This window comes from Channa argus, chromosome 6 (genome assembly GCF_033026475.1).
Source record: "Channa argus isolate prfri chromosome 6, Channa argus male v1.0, whole genome shotgun sequence".
Classification (NCBI taxonomy): domain Eukaryota; kingdom Metazoa; phylum Chordata; class Actinopteri; order Anabantiformes; family Channidae; genus Channa; species Channa argus.
The window spans coordinates 18,938,246-18,964,922 of NC_090202.1; the positions used below are offsets into that span (position 1 = coordinate 18,938,246).

Genomic DNA, 26,677 nt, shown 5'->3' on the forward strand with positions numbered 1-26,677 from the left:
AATTGCTTATTTGGATCCTGGGTTGAGAAAGTTTACAGTAAGTACCTCTGAGGGTTATAGTAAGAGAGAAGGTTCTCTAAAGCGTTTTTAAACTTTTTTTTCTTCAACTGAGAGAATCAAGGTTAGCCTGAGTTTGCATTTACTTTTGTTTATAGGAAATAGTGTCAATGGAGATAAGGTAAAAGGCTGCTATGGGAGTAAGAAGCTGATGTGAGCAGCTTTTATTCAAGACACACAAAAAAAACTAAAAGAACAGGTGTATATTTCTACAGTTTAAAACCTCTCAATAAGTCCGGAGCCTTCATATTAATTAACCATAGCAATTTCATTATCCTTGATACAATTTTTTCTTGTGTCTCCAGTTCCAGCTAACATCTACAAGGTGTCAGAAGACATTATAGTGAATGAGGGAAGCAACGTGACGCTCAGTTGTTTGGCCAATGGCAGGCCGGACCCTGTCATCACCTGGCGGCTGCTCAACCCCTCAGGTAAGAATTATCCCACCAATATTAATTATCATGTGTGACAGTTTGCTTGTTTGGCCAGCAGTGTGTCAGATTCTATTATAACTGAAAGCCCAAGTTTGTTGTGTGACCTGAAAAAAATAAACTCTCATTAAACATTAGCACCACCGAATGCTATAGGTACTGTAGTTTCTAGTTTTATATATATATATATATATATATATATATATATAGAGAGAGAGAGAGAGAGAGAGAGAGAGAGAGAGAGAGAGAGAGAGAGAGTGAGACAGGCTCCTCGAGCTTGAGGCTCCTGTGCAGTATCTTAGTTGTTCCTAGGACTGCAAACTTCTGCACAGAGATCTCAGATGTTGCACCTGGAATCTGCTGGAGCCACTCTCCCAGTTTGTAGGTCACAGCCCCCAGTGTTCCTATTACGACAGGTACCACTTGTACCTTCACCTTCCAAATCTTTTCTAACTCCTCTTTCAACCCTTTGGTATTTCTCGAGCTTGTTGTGTTCCTTTTTCCTGATGTTGCTATTGCTTGGGATTGCTACATCCTTCCATGAGGATTCCTGCTCTTCTTTCACTTGCCCCTCTGGTTTCTGCTGCCTGAGGTATTCACTAAGCCTGTCCTCACATTGGACCATCCTTCTGATGTATTGATGGATCATGGTTGTTTCATCCTAGATAGTAGCTGCATCGCTCACTAATTCTCTGCCTCCTTCCTTTCATTAGGTGTAGAGTCTAAGGATACTGGATTTGGGGTGAAACCCTCCATGCATTGTAAGGAGCTTCCTTGTCTTTATGTTAGTGGCCTCTATTTCCTCTTTTGGCCAGCTTATTATGCCAGCGGGGTACCTGATGACCGAGAGGGCATAGATGTTAATAACCTGGACTTTAATCTTCCAATTCAGTTGCCTTCTCAGGACTTGCCTTACTCTTTGTAGGTAGTTGCTAGTACCTGCTTTCCTTGTGACCTTTTCATGGTTACCATTTGCCAGTGGGATCCTAAGGTATGTGTAGCTATCCTCAACATCTGCTATCTTGCTTTCTAGTACAATCCCCTCAGTTCTGACTACCTTCCCTCTCTTTGTTACCAAAGGACCAAACTTATCCAGTGTGAATGAGATCCTAATGTCCTTGCTGTATATGTTTGTGGTATGGATCAGTGAGTTGAGGTCTCGTTCCCTCCTGGCATACAAGTCTGATGTTATCCATGTAGAGGAGATGGCTGGTGGTCACTCCATTCCATAGTTGATATCCGTAACAACTCTTGGTGATGATTGGGCTGAGGGGGTTCACACCTCTATGTGTGAGGCATTGAGTCATATGCTTTCTAGTCAGTTCAGGCAGTGCACAGGTTGGTATGCCTGGTCTTGCAGTCCTGAGTGACTGCTTTAACTAAAGCTGGTGCTTTACTCCTCTGGTGTTACTACCAATTTCTTTCTGGGCTCTTGTAATTGTTACTGGGTCTGGTTCAGAAAGGGTCCTGTGGTCCTGTGGTGGAACCACTGGCCATTGCTGTTATGCAAGGCCTCTTTCTTCCCATATTCCTTTCCAGTCCTCTCAGTCTCCCGCCTTGGTGGGTCTGCTCTCATGTTATTGGCCTGCCACTGGGAGCACAGCTTCGATGGCTCAGTGGAGAACATCCTGTTTATTCTCCTGGTTTGAACTACTCTGGGGTACCTCTTCAGCTGGTTAGCCAGGCCAAGCATGGCAACGATGATTATGGTATGTATATAAGCTTGTTGGTCTCAGTGATGGCCGTAGTTGGGATTGTTCGTAGTGCTGCTTTCACTTCCTTTAGTAGACTGTCAGAAGGTACTGTATCTATTCTTGCTAACTGACCATGGAGGTTCCTGGGGTCCATCTTGGCCATGATCTTCAATCTCAGCTCAGCTGCTCTTGCATTAAGCTTGTCTATTGTTATTGGGGCTTGGAACCGAATCACCAAATGTGGGGGTATTGTTGATATCTTCCCCCTGATCTGTCGTCCTGGCTCCCCTTTGCCGTAGCATTTGTGTTGTACCTCGTCCATCTCTTGTTATGAAAGCAGGTATTTCTTGCGGATATTAGAACACTGAGCTACTAGTTGTTTGGGTCTTAGTCTAGATGTTGGGTTTCAAAGTATCCATAGGTTCCACATCCTCCGCATGTAACCCCTCTCGCTAGGGTTACTTGTATAGCAGCATTACAGTAACTCCCTATTCTCATCTGTTGTCCATGAATGTCTTGTTCTTGTTCCAGTAGCCCACTTCTCACCAACACCTGAGGTGGACCTCGTTGAACCGGGTGACGTAATAAACTTGAATATGTAAAACTGTGTCTGATCTTTACTGTCAACACCTAATTCTTGAGTGGCACCAGGTGTGTTAAATACAGTATAGGTCTCTGAGGATAGTCTCAAGCACTATGCTGAAAGCAACAAAACAATCGGATTACAAAAACAGCTTTCAGAAGAGCTCAAAATTAAATTGGTAAACTTTCATGAAGTTGGAGAGAGGTATAACAATATATCAGTGCATTTAGAAATATCCTTACCAACTGTGAAGCCCATAATCCACAAATAAAATAAATGTGGGCAACTGAATAATGCAGTATATGTTATCACCTTTCTGAAGATGTCAAAACACTTAAGTCATACATACAAGAAGCAGTAGTAAAGACTGTAACGCTGTGCAGAAAATGCCTTTGAAAAAAATAAAATAAAAGTTTGGGGGTTTCATTTAATATAAATGTTTTGATGTTTGTACTTTTTTACATTTTGTTGTACTTGTTTGTTACTCAGATACTGAAGTAGTCAAACTGTAAGTTTGGGATTTAATCCAGTTTCACAGAGAAAATGATTGTCTCCAACCACTGTTAAGCTTGTAGTGTGATGAATGGAGATGTTGACAACAGTTCATTTTGATAACAGCTTTGCTCTGATTGAAACCCGTTTTGTTTGTGCGTCTTTATCAATTACTGCGTCAGTTTGTCAGTGCTCTAGACATGTTTCATCAAATACATCTGTTTCCCACACCTTGAAGCTGAACAACTTGGATAGGTGGATTTCCCTCCTTTGTCTGCTTACATTAAAGGAGAGTGATTTGTTCAGCCTAATCCTGCAAGCCATATGGATCTGACTGGCTGCTTTACAGATCTGTGTTGAAAACTGAAAGCTCCTTTTTATTTTCTTCCTGAAATTCTGAAGAGGAGCCCTCAAGGTTCAGATGGCTCACAAAGTTGATGTAGCTAAAGCTTCTTTGTACGTTTAGACATCTTTTGTTCCAAGAAAATGAATAGAGACTTAGGGATGGAAGGTAAAAAAAAGCAAGAGTAGATTTTTTTTTAAGTTAAATAGATTTGCCCTTAGTAACTACGCCTCTGCACACTCTGTACAATTCCCACCATATGTTGTTTTTTTTTTCTGTCCTTCTTTACTTTCTCTGTGTTTTGCTGAAGTAGTAGTGGGCAGACCACCTTTAACTAGTCTTTGTTCTTTAGTGAAACAGTGTGAATGGTGAAACTGAAGCAGTGTGATTAAAAAGAAAATGCTGTCAGCATCCTTGCAGGATTGTATCCCATAAGTCTACACAAGCTCATGTGTCTCCTGAGATGAGGGTGTTCTACGCCATTTGCAAAGACTGGCACCGTTGCTATTTTTGTTGTTTTGCGGGTGTCTTTCACCCCAGAATCCATAAGTCTAACCCAGTTCGAGAGCATGTGGGGGACTGCTGAGAGAGATAATGATATCTGGCAGCCTGTGGTCTTACTGCTTCATGCTTTCATATGCCTGTGTGGAAATGCCGCTTCGCTCAGCTGCTGAGGCTCTCAACTATTTGCTGGGACCACAGATGTTCATGAGTCACAAAGTGCTTGTCCAAGTCGAGACTCAAGTATTTTATTCAGTGAATCAAGGATAAATGATGTAGCATTAAGATCAAGTCTCCCTTTGGGTTCAAACCTAACAGTGTGTCTGTTTCCATATACAATATTTTTATACTGTAAAGCAGTGAACCAACCACTACTTTGATTATTTCCAAGCAAAGTATTCCTTATATATTTGAATGAAGCAGCAAACACCTGCAGGCAAGGGGTATAATCAGAGAAGAAGCATTAAATGGACACATTTAAATTAACAAGAGGCAATAAGGGTATGTTTATTAAATTAGATATTCTGTGCATAGGAATATTATGACGTAGTGGCTAAAAAAATCATCTTTTTATTCATTTAGGTAATAATGTATCTCAGTTGACTAAAACTATAATAAAATTAAATGTACAGCTTAAAATCCAATGCCGGTGAATGAATAGTAAACTGAGGTACTGTACAGTAGTGGGCACTGCGTTTAGAGAGTATACACTGTAGTATTGTATATACTGTAGTAAGTATTCACACACATTTTGGGATGTTTCAGCCTTATGCCAAAATGAATTAAATTCATTATTTTCCTCAAAGTTCTACAAACAATACCCCTTAATGACAATGTGAAAGAAGTTTATTTGAAATCTTTGCAAATTTAGTAAAAAGAAAAAAATAATAAAATCACATGTACATAAGTATTCACCACCTTTGCTTAGTACTTTGTTGAAGCACCTTTAACACCAGTTACACCCTCAAGTCTTTTTGAATATGATGCTACAAGCTTGGCACACCTAGTTTTGGGCAATTCCTGCCATTCTTCTTTGCAGTACCTCTCAAGCTGCATCAGGTTCGAGGGTAAGTGTCGGTGCACAGCCATTTTCAGATCTCTCCGGAGATGTTCAATCGGCCTCAAGTCTGGGCTCTGGCTGGGCCACTCAAGAACCTCCACAGAATTGTTCCATAGCCACTCCTTTGTTATCTTGGCTGTGTGCTTAGGATTGTTGTCCTGTTGATATATAAACCGTCGCCCCAGTCTGAGGTCGAGAGTGCTCTGGAACCGGTTTATATCAAGGATGTCTGTGGATTTTTTCTGCATTCATCTTTCCCTCGATCATGACTAAAACTGCTTTCAAATTAGCAACAGGCACCTGCTTATATGTAAAAAGGACACTATTAACATGTAATGTAAAAACTAACTAACAAAGGTAACAGGCTTATACACATTTAAAACATCAAGATCCAGAACAGCAGTATCTTAAGTTCAAGGTTAGTGCTAATGGTTAATTACACTCAGCTTAATCTGCTGGTTTGTTCTGCATCGCAGTCTTGTGGCAGGCGCCAACTGTCAAGTCAAATTTGTGACTAGACTGCATATCGAGTATGAGTCACCAATGCAAGTGTTAAAACTCTGCCTGGAGCTCATCCTCACACAACCACATGCATATTCATACTCAGATTGATGACTTTATGTACATGTTGCTGTGCATGAATGTGTGGAAATTAAATGGCGCTCAGACTTACAAAATAGAAATGAGATAAACTCATTGCATAGCCACATTCCCAGTGCTTCTGTCCTTATGAAGCCCTCCAGTGAATACATTATTCTCTCAGACTATAGCTCTGACCACTGCATGCATAATTTAAAGCTCTCCTTAATTCACATTTATAATTCTAACCCTAAACCACAGGATTAAGAAGGGAACCTGACAAAATCACCTCATTCAGAAAGTGTCCACTTAAATTGTTGGAAACTTCTTTCAACAAATTTGAGTAGTGTCCTTTTCTAGCCTCATGAAACAACAACGTTTCAAATTAACATCAGTTACCTGGAGATGTAGGTCTGATACACTATTTATCTTTCAACTGGTAAATTCTCTTCAGAACTAAGAAGTGTCTGTTAAATTGAGTTACTTATAGAAAACACATTTGCATGGCCTTGATAGAAGAACAAGCGCTGCCTTACTGTTCAAAAAACCAAGACATGTTGACACTGTCTCATATATTGAAAATCCCCAGTGGAAATGTGCACCATTCTAAAAGGATGAGTTACACCAGCCCCAGCTGTAATCCATCCTATTGTTGGTGTATTTATTGTTGCAATCTGGGCCATAGTCTCTCACCTCCTCGCTGCTGTGGTTGGTCAGCTAAAGTGTACTTTGTCTTACAAAGCATTCTTCTTTCACTAAATAAAATGCCATCAAACTGTGTGACCACTAGTTTTTAAACTAGAGCAAGCTCTGAGAGTTATACAGGAAATAAATCATTTTATCCACTCCAAGTAGTCAGATTTAGAGCTGCAATGTCAGTCAATTGAAAACTATGTAACTAAGACATTATTAAACCTTTTTTAGCTTCTCAAATTTTAGTATTTCATTCTCTTTCTTTTTTATTTGACAAAACTATCAATACAGTGTGTTTTTGTATGCATTGTCAATTAATTATTTTAACTAGTAAAACTGTCAAATTTGAACCTAAAACAAACCACATTAACTAACTATAACAACCCAGAAAGTCATCAGCCTGCAGACAGTAACAGGTCGGCTCCAGAATATGTTAGCTGTAAAGTTTTGTCTGTAACTACTTTTCTCAGGGGCTCAGAAGTAAAGCTTGAATCATTCCCATACAATTCACATAAGCTGAGTGACAAATGATGCCTCCATTGCAGAAGTTGAGCATTTCGACCTGACTGTCTACATTGGTATTCCATGCTAGGATTTGTTTATGAGATAGTCAATAGCAGGGTTTCTGATTGTTCCCACACTGATTATGCCTGTCATCTGTTTCTACAAGGCTATTCAAGCAGAAACAGCTCCTTCTCAGCTCTGCACAATCTTATTTCTGTTATTTTTGCCTCTGTCGCTCAGTTATCACAAAGCTAATTAGATTATAACTGACATGTTAGGTTTCTTAATGACAAAATGGCATGCAGAACAGACAAATAAACAAAATGCACTTTCAGTGCTCATAATTACATCAAAGATATTATTTTCGATGTGTCATTGAGACACAAAGCCATGAAGGTTACTCAGACATTGCTCAGCTATATTTGTAAAGGGCTATGGGACTGAATTGAATGAATTTTCCTGTGGTCTCATAATGCACTGGTAGAGCCGGTGTGAGGTAGAGATGTTTGGACACGCTGTGTCAAAACTGCAGTGAGCCATCAGATGAAATGAGGAATACTGGGGCTTGGTATATATTACAGCCCTTTGAGCATGATCTAAGATGACAACAAGGTTAGACATACTTTATTAGGAGTAAGGATGCAAGCTTTTGTGTGCAAATAATCAAACAAGGTGATTATTAAAGTGTACATGCACCAATTGACCTAAAGGTTTCTTTTTCTTTTTGCTTTGGCAAGGCAGATAATGAGCAATGCACAAAATCACAAAAACTGTATACGTAAAAGTAAATGTTAACCTTTTCTTAGAAGCACTTATTGAATCTTGAGTGCATTTGAATAGCAGTTGTCTTGAGTTGCAGTAATGTTGCAGGAATGTCTTCAGGAAGGAAAGTGTTGATAGTTTTAGTAAGTGCCTTGAGATACAGCAGGCTGTAGTGGCTATAGAGTAACACTGGAAACAAAGGTGCAAGTCAGGTAAAGTTATTGGTTATCAGTTATACAGGTTTGTAGTTCTGGTTGGGTGACTGTGATTCAGGAGGTCGAGCACCATTCCCATAGTTGTTGGTTTTGATTTCTGACTCCTCCTGTCACATGTCAAGGTGTCTTTGAGCAAGACACTGAGCCCCAACTTAGTTGCTCCTGGTGGGTGCAGGCTATAGCTGCATAGCAGCTCCAACATCGGTGTGTGAGTGTCAGTGAGAACAAGGATAAGCAATGTAAAGCACTGTGTGCACTGACAAGGTAGAAAAGCCCTATATAGAGCAGTGCAAAGTAAGTTGTCAGTTGATGTGCTGAGAATACATTAGAATATATTAGAACCACATCTGTTTCTGAAGCAATATCATGTCGCTAAAACACTGACCAAACTAAATTCTTAAAGAAAATGTACAGAAATAACAAAATTATGCTTTGCCTGTAAAACTCTAAATAGATGTGATAAATTAGTATTAAAAATTACTAAATTTGGATGAAGCAGGACCTCAGTTAAGCTGACAGTATTGACAGGTGAGTAAATATACTATACTGTATACGGTCCAAAATATATACTGTATATATACTGTACAAAATGTTTTACATTTAGGACATTACAGTCCACAAGTATGCATTTTAAACTTTCATTCAGATGCAAAATGTGTGTTAGGTCACTAAAATTAAAAAATTCCATCTAAAGATATTAAAAAACTTAGTGTTGTCACGTAAACAGGAAAAACCAAGTGTGTTGCCTGTAACATCAGCGTTTGGACAGGCATCTCCTTTGTTTGAGCTGATTGACCTTAATCTAATGTTAACACGATATGAACGCCTTCTGTCCAGACACACATGCAGCACCGCAGCTGCCGCTGTAACGGAAACCTTATTATGCTGCGCTTTTTGACCCTCTGACCCATCTAGGTGTCTTTAATAAGAAAATATGCAAAACTGTAAGCATGAGCATCTGTTTCTATATTTTTTATCATTTCACTGCAGTGTATATATAGAATTTGATGGTGAACATACTGACTGGCATGACTGTCTCATTAAAAAGGTTCGTTTGACCATGGTCACTGAGAACAGTAAGGGAGGCTTTGAAGATCTGAGGTGGACATAGTGTATAACTCTGTCTGCAGAATCAATGTGACATCTATTTTACCTGGGAGACACTGGGCATACTGTAGCAAGTGTGCTATCTTGTAGGTCTTGTACTTTTTATCAAAACACTTTTTGTTCAGCCTCTGCGTGGGTGCTACTGAAAATATTGACAGAATAGTTCATTGCCTGGACTTGTGAAGCGAATGATCAATAGAGCATGGAGGGACGGGGAGGAGAGCAGAGGTGAAAGGATATTCAGTGGGATGGAAGGAAGGAAACAAGATAAAAGACAAAGGTGAGGGGAAGTACAGTATGTGTGTGACAGAAAGAGAGAGTGAATGCACAGTTCACACGCCTAAAGTGTTTGAACAACATGCATGTGTTGAGACCTGCGAACATGTTGATTTCTTTAGCTAGATGGTTCTCAGCGTGAGTCCACTTCTGTTTCCTTTTTTTTTTTTTACTCCCCTAGAATAGTAGCTAAAGGTCAAAGATTGAAGCTCCGGGTAGTGGGAGGCTGGGAGAATGGCGGCACCCTGTCGAGCATGATGAGGAGGGAAATGGACCCTCTGGTCAAGCAAGGAATACTTCACTGCATGCCTCTACGACCACCAAAATAGAAGTCAAACAAGTATGAAAAATACATGCCCTCAGGCTGCCGCTGGAATTCCATGACACAAGGAGGTCCCATGCAGCGCTGGAAAGGGAAGGAACAGTTGGAAGTTATGCTATCCTCAGGGTAGGAAGGGAGAAACAAAGAAAAGGGAGACAGGAAGGAGATGGGGATAGGAAGAACATTGTTTTAATATGTAAATGGCCAGTTTCATTAGATGTGCAATCATTCTTATCATTACTTATAGTAACTTCAGTAGTTAATTAATGTTCAATTATGCATTTGAGATCCACTCACCTCTCTGGTATAATAGAGTTTGGGCGCTGCAGGGGGGACAACTACAGTGAACCTCGGCTCTGCTCATGCAGAGACACACACATCTGGCTTTCTTGAGGAGCTTGCACTGAAAGCAGTAAGACACTGATGATTTAAATTCAAGTCATAAAGAAGCCTTGACTTGTTTACGATGCTGCACCCTGGCACCAGATTGGACAAATGACTGCAGAGAGTGTCCTGTAACCAAAATCTCAACAGTTTAAGCTCCACCACACCTATAACCTGTCCATCAGCAGTCATGTTTACTGTTGCAGTGTCCTTGAACAACACAGTATACCTTTAAGGTGCTCTGGATAATGGTGTCACCTAACTTTAAATGGTAAGCTATGAATCTACCACAGCAGTTTCATTGCAACAAAGACATCTGTCCAAATGAATTGATTTGGACTGCAGCCCACACTCCTCTGCTATATGATCCGACTGAATATTGAAGTCATAACCCTTTTATAACTGTGCTTGGCAGGACAGCATTTTAGAGGTTTGATGCTGAGTGCCCTTGACATCACTCCTACGCCAGTCTCGGTATTGTCGGCCATGCTCCAAGACCAGGTTCAGGAAAGTCTCCCCAGTACTGTCACCTTGTCTGAAAGGCTCTTTCCCTGTTCCTCTCTGACACAACTCTTTGTCTATCCATCTTCAGCTGTCACTCTGGCTTCCTCTCCCTCATTTTCACTGTGCACTTCATCTCACTATCTGGGGAGAGACATGGATCCAGATAACACAGCACAACACACACATGTACTTGTACACACATGCACACACACATACACACAAACACACACCTCTGCCTCTCAGATGGGAGTGGAGAAGGCAAGACAGGAGATCCATAGGTGCCCCAGTAGTGTAACTCCTGTGTAGTAGGAGTGTGTGCGCATATTAGGCAGGACACTCACACATATACCCACATCACTGTGTGCCAGGCTGTCAGTGACAGAGAGTAGCTGACAAGCTTCCTGATTATGGGAGTGAAGTGTAAGGTGGTGACAGGTCCTTGTCAGAGAGCAACCCAGGTCAAACTCCCGCTTCTGTCTCCAGCTGTGTGTGTGCGCGCGCTTGTGTGTGTGTAAATGTGTGCATGTGTGTGTATGTGCCAATCAACATAGCCCTATGCAAAGCAAGAGAAGACAGCTGTTCATCCATCTCTCAGCAGGTCTTAGATCTGCTGACTGTCACTGCTCACTTGTTTATTTACAATCAGCAACATCAGCAGCTGGTCTGAAATCAGTCTGCTGTCACATAGTATTGAGAACATCATGAGCACAGCTTGCCCTGTGTCTGCCCACCCTCATTAGCTATAGTCACCGCTGGGATAGCTGAATACTGGAGCTCTTACTTGTTTAAAGTAACAACTGTACAGAATCTCAGCACTTTTTTCCAGTCCATAAGCACTTTTTCAAGAGCCCCCGAGTCACACACCCCCTGAGGGAGGCAGTAGCCTGAAGGAGAAGTGAACTAGCAATTTGGAGGTTTCTAGTTTGAATTTCTGAATAAGTTTAGAAGTAGCAGAAGAATGAATAAAGACGTGTAGTTGATTTCCTATTTTTACCCTTTCCTTACATGCCCTTAAGCAAGATACAAACTGACAAAATAAAGAAAAATAAATAAGCGGAGAAACGTAACAAAACACTTCAACTGTGGGAGGGACATGTTAGACATTGCCACCTTCCACAAATGAGGTAATGAATCTTAAAAGAGTGGTGTTCATCAATCCCATCATGTTGTATGTCAGTAAGGATTAAAAGGACAATGTGAAACACCCTACTCCTGCCATTTTAACATAAACAACCTTCTTCACTGTATATATGGTGCGTTGTGATGGTTTGTGCAGAGTGGGGGTCCACTGCAACATTCACATGAGCTGGTCTTAATAACAAGTCTGGAGAGTAATCCATCTACTGATAAAATTTTGTAGGTCCCTGACGGAAGTTGTATTGTTAGGCAGCCTAATTCATTCGACATTTTATGAGAAAAAAACGCCTCAGTAGAGATTTGTTATAGGATAAATTCAATTTACATGAATATTTGCTAAATGTGTTGGACTATTGCATAGACATAAGCTTAGAAATGTCAATCCAGGTCTAGAATTGCACAGTAGAATCCTTTGATTGTTTTATTTACAAACTTTCACAAAGTCATAAACTTTTAATCAACAATTTATTACCTTGTAATAAACAGAATGTTTTTTTCCTGTCCTTTTTAAAATAATTTAGTAGAATTTGTTCTTGTTATGGTATTTTAATTGAAACGACTTCATTTATTCTCGTGACATTATTGAGGCCAGTTTTGCTGCAAGGCCAGTTCTCAGGTAATCTCAGGAACACCCACAGTCTGACCTGCTGCCACTGATCAACTCCACTGCAGCACTTGGGGTTAGGGGCTTAGGTCAAGGGCACCATAGTGATGTTGGTGACTAAGGGACTAGTGCTAATTTATCACTTGTCCACCCAGATTTACCCCTTCCTGTCCAGGGATTGAACCTCGACCCACAGGTCATAAGCTTTTTCTCTATTCTGATCATAACACCTTAAAATCGGCTTTAGGCCACCAAAGAGGGCAGTGGGGTATTATATTAGAATTAATATATACCTAATCCTGAGAGCAGTCGTAATTCTCTGTTGTAAAATGGGGACAGAAAGTGATAAAGTTCTATAAAAATATCATATTTCTACATGTTTTACATGAAGCAATATGTTAGTTACTGTGCAGGAAATTATTTAAAGTTATGTAGGTGTTATGTTCAGTAACTAAACAGAACTGATGGACGTGGAGCTTAGAGTGATGGCTTCACATGTGATGGGTAGAGCTTTCGCAACACATCTCTTTAATAACACACACACGCACACACACACACACACACACAATACGCCCATCCTTGTGGTGTCTTCATGCACACCGTCTGACAACATTTATCCTTGAAACCGAATCTTAAGCCTCTCATAGAGAGATACAGCAATGTAGTAATGAGTTTATCTCACTCTCACCGTGGGTGGGTGAATGATGCTTTTGTGTGCGTTCATGTCTTGCTCACATGGGTGACAGAGAGTGGGAACGAAGACAGGGCAGAATAAAACACTGATAGAATGGTGATACTCTGTGCTTGACCTCGCTGTCCTTTGCCTAACACAAAGTCCATAGAATCCAGATAGTAAGGAGAAGTCTTCCCACAACAATAGGCTAAAACTGTTTATCAGTTGAGTAAAAGAAAAAGTAGACATCCCCCTCCCCTTCATGGAATTCAATCATTTTATCAACAATCAATCTGCTATTAAAATATCAAACCGAACGAGGACAAGTAACCACACGGTAACCACACGGTACACAATGCGATACAATATGTGGTCACATGGAGAGGACCCACACTAAAGCAGCCTTAAAAAAATAAAAATAACAAAAGGTATGTGAGCAAAGATGAAGGAGAGAGTGTAAAAATGAGATAGAGAGAGGAATGACAGCGTTCAGAAACACAGACGGCTGCACCGCTCCGCTGTGCATATCATTTCTTCGGCTCAAGAAGCGGCAAATAAACAGCCGTCTTGTTTTTGGCTCCAACACCTGTGTTATTTCTGCACCGCCAGCAGCAGAGGCAGCAAATGGCTTGTGAATAGAAGTGAAAGTTCTCCTTTTGTCCTCAGACTGCTAAAAAGATATTGTTCATGTGTGATTCTGTCAGAGATATTGCTGCCATGCGAACATTCGTATTCAGAAAATAAAACAGAACATTACAAACAGGAATGTTTTATTTCAAAGGATTCAAGCCATATTGTTTGCTAAACCACCAAAGCAATGCCTGACACATTAAAGTCTCGTGCAGACAGTAGATTGTGCCCTTTATGTATTTGAAATGGACATTTGCTTTGGACAATACAGTGTCAGTAAAGTCAAGTGAGGTGAAGTCACCAAAAGTCATTGTCTCCACCATGAGGAATGTGTTGATGAAGATAGTTAATCTGTAATTATGTGCTGATCCATATCTTCAAGCCATGACAGGAAGATAGCAGCGATGTGACTGTAATAAATGACACTGTGACAAACTGTCCAAACAGAAAACACACACACTGAGTTGAAGGTCCAGAGGGTAGAGATGACATGTGCACGTATACAGACACCAGCACACATACTGTCGCACTCGGGCAGACAAAAGAAAAAAAATGTCGCAGTATCTTTTATGCAACTCGACTCTGAAGTTTCTCAAATCAGCTGCTTAACATAAATTAGCATTTGCAAAATAAATGTAATGTTTCGCACAGTGGTAAAACGATGCTGATGAATGATGCATGAGGATATGCAAATGAGCCCCATCCAGTTGCCAGCTGAAGTTCCTGGTTTGTGAATCACATCCCTCACCCCTCCGCCTCTTCTGTCTCTCCATTTTTCTCCCGTCTCTAGTCCCCTCTGGTGCTTTGGGAGGTGTGGGCCATGTACTGTATTGCCCTGCAGTAAGTAGGCTGATGCTCCCATCCCACTGCTGTCCCTCACTCCTACAGAGCACTTTAATTGACACGGAAAACTTTTTTCACACAAACTTGAAACTGTCCAGAGCAATGCAAATCAGCATCCGGCATTTGTAGAAGTGTACTTCTCCCGGGCCCCTCAACTCTTCCCAAATGGTTCCAAAAAGCCCGCTGTTGCATTTCCCAAAGGCCGCAGCTCTTTCAACAGGATAATGTGTGGAAAAAGACAGCAATTATATGCATTGTCTTTCTGAATGGTTAGAGTCAGGCTCCGCGGCAAATTAGTGAATGCCAGGAAAACAATTTGTGCTGGCGTTTAAGATGGGGTGGAAGGCTGGTTTAAAGAATACATTTAAAATTCTGTCAGTACTCGGCTACAGTAGTGTATTGCACTTTGGACAGTCTCAAAGTTTTGAGTTTTCATCTAGTTTTACAACAAATTTCAGACACATATGATAATGTCTAGGGAGACAGGCTGAAGTGCTTCATTTCTCAGCTCTAATGCAGCTCTTAATGTATAACTTAATTATTCACAGATGTTTCCTGTAATTCTCGATCATTACATGGTTTCCGTTTACAGTATCCTTTTTGAAGTAAAGTGATTTTTTATGTATCCTTGACTCCAAGGGTTTATACCCACAATATTTCAAACTCCCACATCTTAGATAGAACTTTTCCAAAGCTCCTAAAACAGTTCTTTCTAAAAGACATGGTTTCCAAATAGCTCAACAAAGCTAATTTAATTTAGGTTCCAGCAAGCTGGTATACATTTCTCTCTCCACTAATCATGAGATAGCTTTACTCTAAAATTAGATATGCAGCCCCTTAAATGGGATACCTCTTGAAAAATTATTACATGTACAAAACTTTAACACATTTTGCCACCTACGTTACCATTATCTTTACAGAATAAAGGCTTCTTATAAGTGTTCAAACACCAAGTAGAACATTAAGAAAGCATTACAAATAAAGTTTACTTCTGAGGGAGATGCTTTATCTGCTGCAACACCTCAATGCAGTGGTCCAACACATCTCATGTGTTCAGATGTTTCTATTCCAGGTAATGCTATTCCCTTGGAGCAGAAAATAGATTCTACTCCGAGGGAATGCTGTTCTCTGTTTTTTTCATTGTGAATTCTATAGTTAGTGTAGCTAAAGGCAACTGACTCTTGTGTGCCCCTCATCCCAAGTGTTCCAAGAGAAAAGTTGGAGGGAAAAACAAATGTAACAATCAAAAGACATGCAACAAACACAGCGGTGCTTGGCAGGTATTCAAACTCTGACCTGCGTGCATGTGTGTATGTATGTGACTGACTAAAAAGAGAAGTTGATGGTGGTAACAAAATGCTTCAGTCAAAAATCTGTAACGGTTTTATTTTCTGCTGTACTTATTAAAGTGGGAAAATACTAAATAAAATGCCAAAAAGCTGTAGCTGAATGCACATAATTAGTACTGTCTTAAGAAACTGTTGCTACTGAAAGTTAACATTAAGATGGTAGATGTTCATTTCTGATTCTGTTTCTCTGAGAGGGCAAAACAACATAATAAAGTAAAAGAATTCTTAAGTTCTGTCCATGGTAATTTTAAACTCTGCAAAAGATGGTTCTGTTTTCATGCAGGTAGATAAGTGGCGATTCAGTTGTGACAGCTGCTCCCCAATCAAAGGCTATTAAATCATTTTTAAAAATTAGTAGCTACAGTGCAAAAGTGTGATGTGTAGGGTCAGTTAAATATCAACTCATTATCAGTGGCATGTTAGCAGCTTGACTCCTAGGATCCCTGAAATCTCTCAGCAAATCCACATCCATGGGAAGATGGAGGAGCACCATCATCAAAATTTGTGATGATATGTTAATGATCACATACCGTCAAAATGAACGGCAGTCTAATAAGCCGCGGCTGCACTCTTTAGCTCATGCTAATCTTAAAATGTAAGCATGTTAAGACACCAAATTAAGATGGTAAACATGGTAAACATCATACCTTTTGACAGTCGCCATGTTAGCGTTGCAATTGTAGTTTGCTTTCTTTCTTCTGAGAACACATAGACACCTACTGTGGGTTGCAGACGAGTGTATCAACATGAAACACTTTGCACTATTCTTCTCCAGTTTTTTTTTAATCTTTATTTATCAAATAAAGATTTGATAAGCCACCAGGCCTTCATCAGGGTAGAATCCCAAGGTTATTTCCTTGGGAGGAGCAGTCCAGCGTGTTTTAATGTGATAGTGTTGTAATTGCAAGCATGTTGTCATGCTGACATAGCATCTTTTCTGCTCCTTGTATGACTTTATTTAATAGGAATATTGGCAACTTGCATTGGTCTGTGCGTGTGATCACACTTTCTGTTTCATAGCTGGAATATATGTACATATATATCTGTGTGTGTATATATATATATATAATATATATGTGTGTGTGTGTGTGTTTGTGTGTGTGTGTGTGTGTGTATATATATATATAAATATGTGTTTGTGTGTGTGTGTGTGTGTCTAAGGACATTTACTGTCCTTTCATAATGTACTCTTTTCTTCTCTGTCAGCCACTTGGCCTCCTGTATCCAGATTAGCATAAAACTGTAAAGATATAATACAGTGTGATTCCTGTATTCATGTGTCTTGTACATAATTCTGGTCAGTCACTGTACTTATTGTTTCCTGAAAACCTTCAAGGAAATGAGTCTTCACCCCAGTTGATGCACACTTCAAGCTCACCATAGAGACATTATGGCTCTACACATAGTCATAGGTATGAGTGTGTACAGGTCCATGCACACTCTGTTGCACACACTCTTATTAATTCCCTCTAGACAAGATTAACCAATCTATCTTTATTACGCTTCATTAAATTGATAACACGTGAAGCACACAGTTTATGTGCAGTAAGCTGTATTCTTAAGAGGCTCAGGACATAGACGAGTGAAATGCTGTATTGTGATTAATTGTTTCTTTAGACAATAAGTCACGTTCCATTCATTCCTCATGATTGAGATGCACTCTATACACACAAGGTGAGATTACTGGCGGTTAATTGCTGTGCTTAAATAACTAATCAAGGCACTTCCTCTCATCTCACATTTAAATTTTCTTGTATCCTCCTCTCTCTTATCTCTATTCTTTGATCTTTGCAGTCACCTGGTTTTCTCTCTCTCTCCATCCAGCACCAAACCAGAGGGCTGAAGAAGAGCTTGAGCTTCAATAGAATTTCCATGGCAACAGATTTTCAATCATACCTACCCAATCATGTAAAGTCCAGAGGGAGCTGAAAATGATATGGTTTAGACTTTGATCATGATCCCACTGATCTTTCAGTCAACTTGAAATAAAACTGTTATCAGCTGACCTCCATATCAATCATGCACTCGATCACTCTTTTGACTTCAAGTCTATTTTTTGTGTGCTTGTTTTGTATTGTTTTTCTATCTTCCTGCTTCAAAGAAATTAGACCACATCCAGTTTTGTAGATCTTTGGCATGAGCATCCGTCATGTTTAAAAGCTAGACAGAAGTTTTGTTCTGGTTTTTGTCACTTGGTGTTTTTTCTTTTCTTTCTTTCTTTTTTTTTTTTTTGTGAGCCTAATAGCATAAAATGACACAACATTTATGTGTGTTCACCAAGGCAGAACAGCTGTTTTTTCAACTAACCTCCCATATCAGGGGACCTGAAGTTGCCGGTTCATTTCTCAGGGCACATCACATAGGTCTCACAGAGCCTGCAGCCCCTCACTCGGAACATGAGCACGAACCTGCCCATAACTGAGAAAACTGGCATTTACTGCCGTTACAGACAATGCATTTGCCCCTCACCCCAGAAATCTCCTTCCTGCAATTTACTTCCACCACCAAGATTCCATCATTCCCTATTTTCTTGGATTAAGGGACGTATATGTTATTGTAGTTATTGCATTTGCTCGGTCCTCTGAGACTTCCTCCCTCATTCAGTCAGATAATTGTATCTTTTTGAGAAATACCATGAGATCTGCACTGCTGGCACACTGGCTGCAAGCGCATGATTCCTTATTAAGCTATGGCAATTTCCATTTCATTTCATTTTCCATTATGTTGAAATGTATGTACAGTAGAATGAATGTTCATGTCAAATAAACACACTGGTTATTGTTGTATAATGTGCAAACACATTGCATTATCACAGGCAGAATTAATTATCGCACCTTTGTCGAAATTATCATAATGACACATCATTGTATAAACAAACAAATTAAAATATGACAAATATAAACACATGCCATTTCAGTGTCTTCACAGCAACACGTTTTACAGGTGTCATCAAAGGTGAAGTGCAATAAACATGGCCCAACATCAAAGAATTTGCCGTGCTCTCCTCTTGACCCACCCATAGATCTTTGGTGAGGCATAACAGATCTTCCCTAATGAGACGCAGAGACACTGTGTTTTTAAATGGCTAATTAGTTGCATTGCTCATTAAACAAATACTCAGATATCCATCCGACGCCCTTCGGTTTTCCTGCACGCTGCTGAGATGTTTTGTCTGACATTTATAGATACCATTTCTCTGTTAAATGAGCCTTTCAAACAACTGCTAAAAGTTAGGTTAACAAGTTGTCCTTTATTAAATACAATTCAATTCAGCGTTATATATATAATGCCAATTCAAACAAAATCTCTTTACTTTATTTAATAAGAGAAGACTTTACAGATTTCTAAAGAAAACTCAACAAATCCCCCTTGAACAACCACTGGGCGACAGTGGAGAAGAAAAACTACCTTTAACAGAAGAAACCTCAGACAGAACCAGACCCATCTTTTTCGACCGGTGGGGTGAGTGAAGAGAGAAGAAGAGCAACATAAGAGCATAAGTCTATAGCAGCACAACTAAGAGCTTGGTCAGAATCTATGAGCCATCTTTAACTATAAGCTTTATCGAAGAGGAACATTTTAAGCCTTGTCTTGAAAGTAGAGAGGAGTCATGGGAGGAATCCTGAGTCATGGGAGCTTCTGAACAATGGAGCTCGAATATTAAGGTCTTTTTATGTAAGGGTGATGGTTTTACACTCTATTCTAGAATTTATATGGAGTCTATGGTGAAGCTAATGAAGAAGAAATATGAATATAATTGCACTTTCAGTTAAAGTGTTTTATTTTAAGCTTGACCGGACTGGATTTGATTTACCACTGTTGAGGAATAGCGAAGTTATTTGACACTCCTGTCTGTCCTCCACACCATTTCAGTACATGGAGAAGCTGTGTTTGTCAAGCAACTTTCAGAACTCACTAATCCAACAAGGGGCCAAACAATCCCACCAAGTTCATGGAGACACTGTAAAGACACAGGCAGGTTTTCGACTTCTCTCAAGTTTTCTATTTTTCATAGAGGAACTTTGGTGACATGTTGTGTTTACAATTCAGTACAACACCATGAAACCTGTCAAGGTGAGACAAACTGAAAGTGTGTGCTGTTATCCTCATTTGAACAATTATCGTGGCTGCCTCCTCTATGCGACAGCTGCTTTTTTCAACCTGCCTGCGAGCTTGGTCGTTTGCATTGAATGACACGTTATATGGACTACTTTATTTCGAGCACACTGACTCCTGTAAAGATTCATCTGGTACTGTACAACAAGACATATTGCACCTTTTTTTTTCATACAGTATGTATGGTTCTTCAATCTTTGTGTGAGTCTGAAATCTAAATCCGAATAGGCATTTTGTTGCTTTCCATTATTGTATCTTATTGTTCTCCCATCCAATGGCAGTCAAGCCAAGCGGGCGTGGGTGGCAAAATAATGGCAGCAGTCTCATGGGAGGCCAAATTTATGTCTGTATCATGCCAGCATTTGAAAATTCCTATTTATCATTTATTTCAACAGCTTAATGAGTTAAAATCGAACACCATGCACCAGCGTGTAAGAGAAAAAACATGTAAATACATGTCAATTACATCTGCATATATGGGACTAGTACTGTACACAGGGCTCCATGCAATGTTTTACTGTATAAACTGAGAATCTCCTACCCACAACACGCAGCTGGAACATTGTTTTAACACTTTATAATAATCAATCTTTTAGTCTGTTTCTCTTTCGCTGGAACTGAAGGACACTAGATCATGCAGGTGTAGAGTCACTGAGGAAGGTAGAAACTCAAATAACATTTTTTCTTTTATCTTGTTCTGTCTTCCTCTACCTTTTGCAACCTTCAATGACCCCTTCACATCCCTGAAGCGGAGCCGTTGGAAGGAGAAGAGTACCTGGACATTATAGGCATCATGCGAAACCAAGCGGGTCGTTACGAATGCAAGGCCAGCAATGACGTCGCCACACCAGACGTCAAATATGTCAATGTGGTTGTCAACTGTAAGTACCAACAGTTACACGCTGAGCACAAACTGATCGGTTTAATAATCACGTTTCATGTCAGACCGAGATGATATACCCAACAGATGAATGCAAATAAAAGTCAAGAGTGGAGTTTAGAGACAAGAAAAAAGCACCCTTCACTTTTAGCGAGACAAATCCAGGTAGAAAAAGAAAAACTCTATAACTTTGATTGCGACTGTCATTTCCATACTAATTTTCACGTACCACATCATCATTTAAGAGACACTTAGCATTTCAAAATAAGATCACCTAATTAAATCTTGTCAGCAGTCCACATTAGATGTGATGAGTGTAATACATATGTTGGCTGTGAAGGAATGATGATCAGCCCATGAGACATCACAAACCCACTTCCCCCTGAGGAGTTATAGAATTCTCTTTGATCTGAACAAATCACATATGGCTGTTTGCCTGAACCGTACTTTAGCCAAATGTGAGTGCCTGAGTTTAAGTGTAAATATTTCTATGTTATAACTATGCTTAGCTTTTAGTTCTTATATTACTGGCCATCGTGATATTTGCAGCAATTGTTATGTGCACAGCATATGATTAATGTCAAAACTTTTACCATTGAATAAGTCAAGCCTGAATAACCTTTCTTCTCTCATAAGTGGAATGAAATGGCACACTTTAAATGTACATAGGAGAAACTCTCAATTTCCTCAGCTCCTCTGAGATATTTGTGAGTTGGTTTTATTTATTTTTTGCCTTTTATCAGTAAGAGTCAATATGAAGCATTAGTCGTTGAATTAAAAGGGTTTACATCTTTATCAGACATATCAATGATTCTATTCCGACATACTTGACACAATGAGAGCAACTTACATTCAAGGCAATAAAAGATTTAAGAGTACAACAGTAAGAAAACAAGTGCTACATGAGATGTTTTAGTTCGTTGATCTCATTAGCAGCACGACATTTGATTAAACTGTAGATGAGAGTTGGTTTTATTATTGGTTTTATGTTGTGACTCATGTCAACACTTTGTTACTCTGCAGACCCTCCAACAATAAAGAAAGCCCAGAGCTCAGAGACCCCAGTGGGCCGCATGGGGATGCTGCATTGTGATGCCACGGCTGTGCCCACACCAGAGTTTGAATGGTACAGAGACGAAAAAAGGTAAAACTTTTACCAAATCCTAAAGTTCATACTGAGCTGCTCACACCTCATCCTAAAATGATAATCACAGGCCATTTTTCTTTAGTTCAGCCTCAACTACGACAGTTACAGAATTAATTACCTAGGAACACAAATATAGCTAAAACAAACAGACTTGAAGTGATGTGTCACGCTCAGTCTGCATATGTGTTTTACTTTGGCCCGAGAGAATGAGCTAAAATACTTGAGTTGTTTACAACCAGGCAAACAAGCCATTAAATGGAGCACCCACACCATTAGCCTCTTTTATCACAGCCAACCATCAACTGTAAGACTGATCCACCAAGCCTGGTATCCCCTTGCTCTGTAGCGTCTTTATTACTGTAATGATGTCCTAATGCTTCCAGGATGGAATCCCTGCTCTGCCTTACAAATTACTGGAAACGACAAAGTCTTTTGAAAACACCTTCACAGCACTTTGAAAAGCTTTACAGTGTGTGTCTTACACTCAAAACTGCAATCTTTTTGTACTTGACCTTATTTTAATTTTTATTTTGTTGAGGCATATGTAGGCTCATTCTGATTTGTGATGACTGATTATTTGTTAATGAAGTATTTCAGAACCAACCTTCCTGTCACTTGACCTGATTTGCCTTGAGGGAAGGCACAAACCTGATTTATGTTGCCACTATTACAAATAAAATTAAGATGCAAAATAATGAGTTTTGCACAAACATTAAATGTACTTTGGCTGTAAAGTGACTTTTTGTTATGAGCAAAGTTAAGGCACACTTATTGAATAGCATTGATTGCTAATAAAATCATAATGAATAATGTTCCCTTGAGGCAAGTCTGTAGTGAACACGAGCATTAATCTCCGAGCTGTCTTCAAACAGCAGGACTACACTAACCTTCTACCTGTTGTTTTTTTAATGAAGGGTCCTTTTTGAAGTGGCCCAGGTCAGGCGCTTTCTACATGTTTTCTGCTGATATGATTCTGCCTCTTCTCATAGCAGCTCCATCACTTTATTCTCACTGCCAGACATTCTCTGTATCATTCTACCCAGTGGTTATAATGGATCTCTTTGATCCCTTTGTCAAATGTGCCCTCACAGTGGTCCCATTGTCATATTCCAATGATAATTTCATGACATCATCTGTGTAGTTTGATAATGACTAATCACCCACTTAATCACTCACTAGGCTCTTATTCCATTGTTCACTGAACATTACTGTGTAAGACAGCTGTGAATTCTGTGATATTATTTTGAGAAGAGAAAAAGGAATCAGATCAGGCATTCTCCTGCATGCAATTTATAAACTGTAGTCGCTGAAAATCTCAGTAACCCATTTCTCATACCGCAAGTAATTCCACTGAAATGGAAATCCAGCTTCCTGCACTGTACTGTCTCCTGTGAAATTGCAAATTGTGTGGCCAGACCCAGATGTTCATTGGAAAGCTATCACTTTAAGTGTCATGCATGTAGCTGGAAAACACTTGAAGGGGATGTAAGTGTAATGACATTCCAGTCCGTTCATTTCAATACTTGTCATTTAATAACCCGGGAGATTCCCTTCTTTACAGCAAACTTACCATCTAAGTCAGGTACACATTGAAGGGGCTTGAGTAGAAATACGTTAACGACAAGAACTTTGCATATAGAGCTCAGTAATGACCTGCAATTTCACATGCATCAAGACCACAACAGTAAAAGTTCACTGAAAACTGGGAGAAAAATATTGGAGGAATGTCTCAAGTGTTATCACTGATATGGTCTCTAAAGTAATAGGCCTATCATGCCAGTGCTTGAATAGAAAGATTTATGGTCATTGAAATATTTTGCATTATCTGTTGTTTCCAGCCTCCATCTATCTCAGTTGTTTTTTTTTTCCCCTGGAGGATTTTGGCTATGTGCCCACTCATGGCCTCCTCCTCTGTTCCACTCAAATGTGTTATTGCACTTTCTCCTTGGATGATGATGTCAATGCACCATAATGATACCATTTATCCACGCTTGGCTAGTTAATTTTATAGACCCCCTTCCCAATGAATCAGAGCTTGAACATTTACCTGATTGTTAAGTTGGGGTCTTGCTCCTGTGATTGTTTACTTTTTATCAGCCTAACCTCATCAGCACTCGGGTTATGTAAAGTCTGATATCTGCATCTAAATCACACACATTTAACAAAAGAGATCTTGTTTAACACCGTTGCTCTTCATCATTTGATTCTTGCATAAAATGTAGTTTACAATAATGATGCTAGACTTACAAAATTAACATTTTGAGACAAAAATGATTCCAGCCAGACAGAGGATACTCTATTTGTGTGTTTGTTTGTTTAACTACGGTGGTTAGATTTCATTGGCTCCAACCTGACTCATTCTAAAATGACAATCCTAGAAAAACAGGTGTTAAATATGCACTTGATGGCTACATACTGTGGATGATATTGCGGTAAAAGTGAAGTTAGAACTGCACGTCCCAGGCCACTTCAAAGTGTACTGTCTGTGCTGAATAACCACTGTCAGTGGAGCTCCACTTACTAGTGCCTGAGAGGGCCATTGTAAGTTCAGCTTCAATTTCCATATGTTAATTCCTCCCTAAACAATAAAACATAAAGCATATTAAAAGTGAAATAGAGCTTTGGGGTTGATGACTGGACAATTTCTGTCGGGTAACAATGGCCGGATGGAAACTTCTCCACATCAAGTTCTAGGTCAGCTTTGTCACACTAGGAGAGCACCACAATGATGGATGGATTACCAACAGGCCTACCGGACACCACCCAAGGGGCTCAAGAGGTCAGCGGCCCCCTGGGTCCACCATGAGTGTTTTATTGTAAATACCATTGTCTGATGTGGGCCCCATATACAAAGCTTGAACACACTGTCATGACCAAAGCCACATAGTTTATCTCTTCAATAGTGTTAAATAAAATCAATATAAATTCTATATCTACAGATATAGTTTTTCAGCCATAATATGGAGTCTAAATACATTTAAAATAAGGCGAGTCAAACAAATGTCCTTTATGCCAATACAGAAACTTTCCAAACGTGTGGTTCACCCTTACTGATGACACTTGCACTGAAAGCTGACAATTCCCCTGTTCTGGTGTTCATACCAATTCAAACACACTCAGTAAGGAAACAGAGAACATTGCATTGTCACCTCATTATTTTAGCCTTAAACATAAATTCTAAAGTTTTCTGATTAGCATTGGTCCCTAAATGTATTAAACCTTATTAAATCCCTTGTTTACACCGTCTTTTAAAAAACAAACAGTTTCATTTGCTGATACCACAGAGATGCAGGATTATTTTTACAAAGATGCCTTTGATATTGTTCTCCATAATCCCCTATAATATTTTTAAGACATTTTGTTGATGTGAGGAGGATAGTTATTGTTAAAACTGACTCCCAGTATGTTAATTTGTTTATGGATAGCGAGACAATACACATTTTTACAACTTTTTCTCCCTGCGAGTTATGTCGCCTCAAACAAACCGCTCCACTCTGATCTTGCAAGATGACTGAGACACACACACTTTTGGTCCAGTTATCTAGTGCCAAGCATTACTCACACCTGCCCAAACAAGCTAAACTAAAGGAGTAAACACTCCAAACTGCTTGGCACAAGCTGGTGCACACATACTGTGCTGCAGAGCTCCCTTTTCTCTTTCTCACTCTGCGTGGAGAGGCTTAACTCACCTAACCTTATCCATCTTCTGTCAGTCTTAATATCCACATGAAAACGCCAGCCCACTCAGCTGATCAAAGGTAACTCCTGCTCTGAGACATAACTGAAATGCAGTATAACTTCACAGCATCTCTGACTTCACCGCGATATGAGAGTCTCTGTGGTGCTTTGAGACCCAATTAGCTTCAGCAGAGACTGATCCATGATGGTCTTAAAGTAGCTGGCCAGTAGTTCATAACTGATAACGGTTGTACCTGGCTGTCAAAACCATCCCTGCTTTTATGACTTACAGTGGATGATGGGTCAAACTGTAAATCCGATCATTGTGCAGCGTTAGCCCTAACAGAGAAGCTACAGATCCGACTGTGCACTAGAAGAGAAAATATTGGTCAACTTCATGCAGTCGTTTTTACCAACTCCATCCATCTGCAGATCTGTATCTGTATAATCAACTATTGTCTGTCAACAAAACCATCTTTTAAAGTAAGATGTCCCTCCCGTGACTTGTGCAGTAAATCATCCATCCATGTTTGTAACATAATAATCCGAACTGAGCCATCAGCTGACGTGACAGGCAGATATGTTTGTTGTTTCAGCAGCTGATACATGGCTGTCATAGCCACCGGACCATTTTCAATCATCTCTGGGTTACAAGTCTCAGCAGGACTCTCCACTTGATTTCATTTATCATCGGCCTTGAATCATAACAGGCCTGTCACTTTCTGTGGCAGTGATAACCTACTTTAGATGCTCCCACACGCTACAGAATCAAATCTGTCCATCTGATGATTTGCTCTGGTCTTTCATCTCTGCCGCCCTGCACCCGCAGGCCTTCGCACACACTGCATGCCCTCTGCCAAATAGACGGGTCAAGTCATTTCAGTCTAAGGTTTAATGTAGCAGAGTGACACTGTGCATCAAGACACCTTCACTAATAGCCAGCAGAGCACTGCTGCCCTCTGCCGGTGAGGAAGCGCTATGATACAGTGGTAATGGTGAGAAGCCATCCCTCCCAAAAGGTACACGTGCACATTTTTTGCCAGCCTCGCTGATAATGTATTCGAGTCTATTATCCCAGATGAAGAATCTGGCAGGGACACAGGCATATTTGAT

The 26,677-nt window shown here is 39.9% G+C and overlaps 1 protein-coding gene across 2 annotated transcripts in view; it reads left to right on the plus strand.

Annotated features, from left to right (window-relative positions):
* The window catches only part of lsamp (limbic system associated membrane protein), a 398,452-nt gene that overhangs the window by 363,594 nt on the left and 8,181 nt on the right, over nt 1–26,677 (plus strand). For both annotated transcript variants that reach the window (XM_067507389.1, XM_067507388.1), the window contains 3 exons: nt 363–488; nt 20,609–20,740; nt 21,763–21,883. In XM_067507389.1, coding sequence (XP_067363490.1) covers nt 363–488; nt 20,609–20,740; nt 21,763–21,883 — 379 coding nt within the window. The remainder of the gene's footprint in view (nt 1–362; nt 489–20,608; nt 20,741–21,762; nt 21,884–26,677) is intronic.